Below are 4,236 nucleotides of genomic sequence, written 5' to 3'. Positions count from 1 at the left end.
TTATATCAAAGATAAGTTTAAGTACTTAAAAAGAGAATTAAACTCATTAGAGCGTTCACATCAAACACTATATCAAAATATATTCTTATAATTCTTATAATAATTTAATTAAAATTTGTGATTCTTAAAATTTATTTTTTATGTTCTAAACCCTCCCTATCTTTATACTCCTTTTTTTTCAATTGTTTCCTTTCTCTTTCTTTTATGCTTGAGGCATAAACTGTAATATTTGATATATATAGATTATCTATTGTGGACACTCTTAATCTTACACTTCTTCAAATGAATATAAATATTGTACTAATGAGCTTTGTTTGTTTTATATTCAATAGTCTCACATGTCATGTCTACTCATATTCTATAAAAGCTGCAAATGTCAAACTTGAATAGCAACGTGTATGAGACTTCTATGGTTTGGAGTCGTTTCAGTGGTAGCTTGGGTTTTTTTTCCCTGGTTCTAAGAAGAAGTTATCAACACACAAACTTGTTACAATAAAATTAGTTAGTTTTATAAGCATTATAAAGATGTGCCCTAAGACCACCACATCAACACAACACAACACAACACAACCCAACTCATGTTTTCACGCTTATTAACCAACCAAGCCCGTTTTATAGTAAATAAATATAATTTATGATTATTTGTTATTTTATAGAAAATACTAGAAATACTAGCTAAAAGAATTATTTTATTGCGAACCTAATAAACTATTTATAAGATTAAACCAAAAATAAGAAAACATAGAAACCCATATTACATAAATGCATTTCTTTTTAAAAATTTCATTTTTAATACTTTTTTTTATCATTTTTTTTTATAAAAAAAGGAAAAAGCTAAAAAAGAATGTGTTTTTATATTTAAAGGTTTAAATATTATAAGTTATAAAACAGAAAAAACAAATTATATGTGAAACAATATGTTAGAAAAAAAAAAGAAGGAAAAATTAAATTAAATTAAATCAAATCAAATCAACAACCAATCTGTGTCAGAAATATAAGGGTTATCGGGATACATGGGATAAGTGATTGAATAAGTGAAACGTTAATAAGCTTGACCGGTTTAGGCTGAGTTCACATATTACTATATTATAATACCATTATGTAACAAATAACATATCATATGAGTTCGTTTCATTACTTACTGATCATGAATGCATAGAATGTAACATATTTGATCACTACCTAGTACCTACGACTACAACTGAACCATTGAGGATTTGAGGCTATACACTCTATGTTTGCGAGTTGTGCCAAATAGTAAGTTTCAAGGGTTCAATAGGCCATTGCATGTAGCCCATTTGGAAGCCCACTTATATGTTTCTTTACTTTATGTTCATGAATTTATTTATGTGAATATTAATACTCTTTTAATTTCTTCCCCTCCTAACCTTAGGGGCTGTTTGGTTCATTCAGATCTGAATGAATCTGAGCCTCTGTCATATTCAGCAATAACAATAAGTCTGAAGACCTAATTTTAACCATTCAGATGTTTTTCTGTTTGAAACCAAACAGTCTGAAGTCTGAATGAATCAGATGTTTACATCTGAATGTTCCATTAAGATGTAAAAAAACAGCCCCTTAATCTATTAATCTATAAGACCATTGCTAGAAACCCACCCAAAAAATTAAGTTTATTTAAGGGACAAAAATATATAATATGAGTATGACCTCCGTTGCTACCACAATCATTAATGTCATCACGCTCACCGACAACTCTAAACAGGCATAGCGGGTGAACTCATTTTGATACTTTTTCCGTTACTAAAACAACCCGTTTCAAGGGGAACAAATTTTGGTCACAACTCAATATGAACCAGAACCTGTTAATCAACACAACCTGACCACCCGTTTTGCCAGGCTTGATTTCATCGAAGACAAGATTGCTTCTGAATAGATACACTACGTACGTTTTAGTAAACAACATATGCAAGCACTCTGGCCAGACGATATTAACTTTATCTTTCATACCAAAATAAAATAAAATAAAATAAAAAACGGCATACAAATAAGGGATCAATGTAAACTTCCATTTGTATGTGAAGTATCAAAATCATTCCTTGTACAAACCAGATGGTATTTTCCCCAATAACCTATAACTACTTTCTACCCCCTACAAATCACAAGACCAAACAAGATGCATGAAAATCCAAAAACAAAAAAAAAAGAACTAACTCAATAAGTATATTAGATTATGTAATAGAATCACAAAGTGACTTGCTTGCTTCCACTATCTTGACTGCAATTGAGCTCTAAGGTTCTGGTTCTCCTCAGCCAAACGGTCATACTCTAGAAGGAACCCTTGAGACTGCTTCTTCAATGCGCTTGCATTAGCTTCTGCTTCGCTTGCTTCTTTCGTCTTTTCCTCCAGTTCTGACTCCAGATGTGTAACCTTTTCCTTTAGAGCAGTTACTTCACTCTCTAATGCTTTGACTTCATCTTGACTTTTACTGCCATTTTCAATTATCCGGCTTTGTTTCTTGATGGCTTCCATGTTTTTTCTTCTTATACGGAGCTCTCGGATGTAATGGTGCAGTCTGTCTATCATTAGTGCAAGAAACAAAGAGAATCCTGCAAGATTTCAGGTGAGCATCAATGGTCATGTTCAAAAGATATAAACTTATGAAAAAAATAATAATAAGCATCAAAATGAGCATTGATCACATCCAAGTGTATTTATATTTATGCTACAAATGAACCCTCAAAGATAACCGATTTGGAACCGTGAATTGATCTCACTAGCCTCCCCTGTTGTCACAATTCAGATCCAATTCATACACAAACCATCATATAAATCAAGTGTCATATGAAACTTTATGTAAAAACTATTGGCCAAAGCCAAACCTATTCCTGTGGCCAAAAACATCTTTTTTTATAAACTTGGAATACATTTTAAAATATAGGTAACTAGGAATGCAAACCAGCATAGCTGCTCGCGAGCTACTCAAGCTCAAATCGATAAAAAGCTCAAAACGAGCCGAGTTGAGCCCGAGCCTCAAATAAGGGGGTGTTTGGGATTCCTTATTTTCATCAACTTATAACTTATAATCTTTTTGAAAAGTTAATAAGGTGTATAAGGTGTTTGGCAAACCATAAGGCCTTATGGATTTTAATTTATGGAGAAGGCAAAATAAAGGGGTTTTGAAAAGTTAGGAATATGTAACTTATTAACTTAATAGGTTTAATTTACCTATTACACCCCTTTAACCCTCAAACTCATTACACTCCTTTTAAAAAAGAGTGTCCTTTTTAGTCATTTTGGTTTCTTCCAAACACATAAGCTAATCCAAACACTTATTTTAAAAATTTCTTTTAAAAAATTCATAAGTTTATAAGGCCTTTTAACAAAAGTCCTTTTTCACCTAAATAAGCAATCCCAAACACATCCTAAAGCTCATTTAGTTACCCAGCCCGAGCTCGAGCCTTGTATGGGAAGCTCATTTAGGCTCATCAAGCCTTGTGTATTTTTACATTTTACATCTATTGAACTTCTATGTATTCATTTCATTTTTAGGCTCGTTTAAGGTTCTTCTCAAAACATTTAAAAAAGATAAAAACTTATACAATTTTATTAATAGAACATAAATGAGCCAAGCCCGAGCTTAAAAAACAACTCACACGACCTAGCTCAAACTCGTAAGTGAAAACGAACCGAGCTGGCTCAAGACTGGTTGATCTCCCCTAAGTAAGTTCCTTTAATCAATAAATACATAAATCTGAAGCATCAGCTTAACCTAACTAGTAAAAGCTTATAACTTTTAAATAATCTTATAATATTTGTTGCCCTAAATCCCCAAATTAACAAAATTGAATGAATCAAATTGGTACGGACCCATGAGAGAAGCTTCAAGAAGGTGTCTTGCAGCAAGAATCTGATCAGTGGGAGTAAGCTCTCCTCCATCTCCGGCGTCATCTCCGTTCCGGCGGCCACGGATCTGCAAGAAGCTGTACACACTGGACATCATGACAACGAATATCGTCGATCCGACGGCCTTCACAACAATCGGTGCCTGTCCACGCTTAAGCTTGTCCAATCCAATGATCACGAGCTTCCGCAGAGGTGTTTTGAAGACGAAGATCAGGATCAATGCCATCTCAGCCAAGATCAGACTGAACAGAAGTTGAATCATACTTACAGTATGTATGTATATGTATTTACACACACACACCCAAGGGTTTGATTGAGAAACCAAGAGAAAGAAGACGACGAGAATGAGACGACTGCAAGACTTGTGTGTC

The 4,236-nt window shown here is 33.4% G+C and overlaps 1 protein-coding gene across 1 annotated transcript; it reads right to left on the bottom strand.

Annotated features, from left to right (window-relative positions):
• Positions 1-2,019: 2,019 nt before the first annotated feature.
• Positions 2,020-4,236, bottom strand: LOC143635439 (uncharacterized). The gene is made up of 2 exons (XM_077103275.1): positions 3,830-4,236; positions 2,020-2,568 (listed from the first exon to the last, which is right to left on the bottom strand). The coding sequence occupies exons 1-2, from the start codon at positions 4,125-4,127 to the stop codon at positions 2,228-2,230; spliced, it is 639 nt and encodes a 212-aa protein (XP_076959390.1). The 5' UTR covers positions 4,128-4,236; the 3' UTR covers positions 2,020-2,227.

The sequence above is a fragment of the Bidens hawaiensis genome, unplaced genomic scaffold, assembly GCF_021521415.1.
Source record: "Bidens hawaiensis isolate Kalapana, Puna unplaced genomic scaffold, B.hawaiensis_p1.1 tig00007515_1, whole genome shotgun sequence".
Taxonomy (NCBI): domain Eukaryota; kingdom Viridiplantae; phylum Streptophyta; class Magnoliopsida; order Asterales; family Asteraceae; genus Bidens; species Bidens hawaiensis.
Note: the sequence above shows the minus strand (reverse complement) of the source record. Positions and strands in the feature narration are given on the sequence as shown.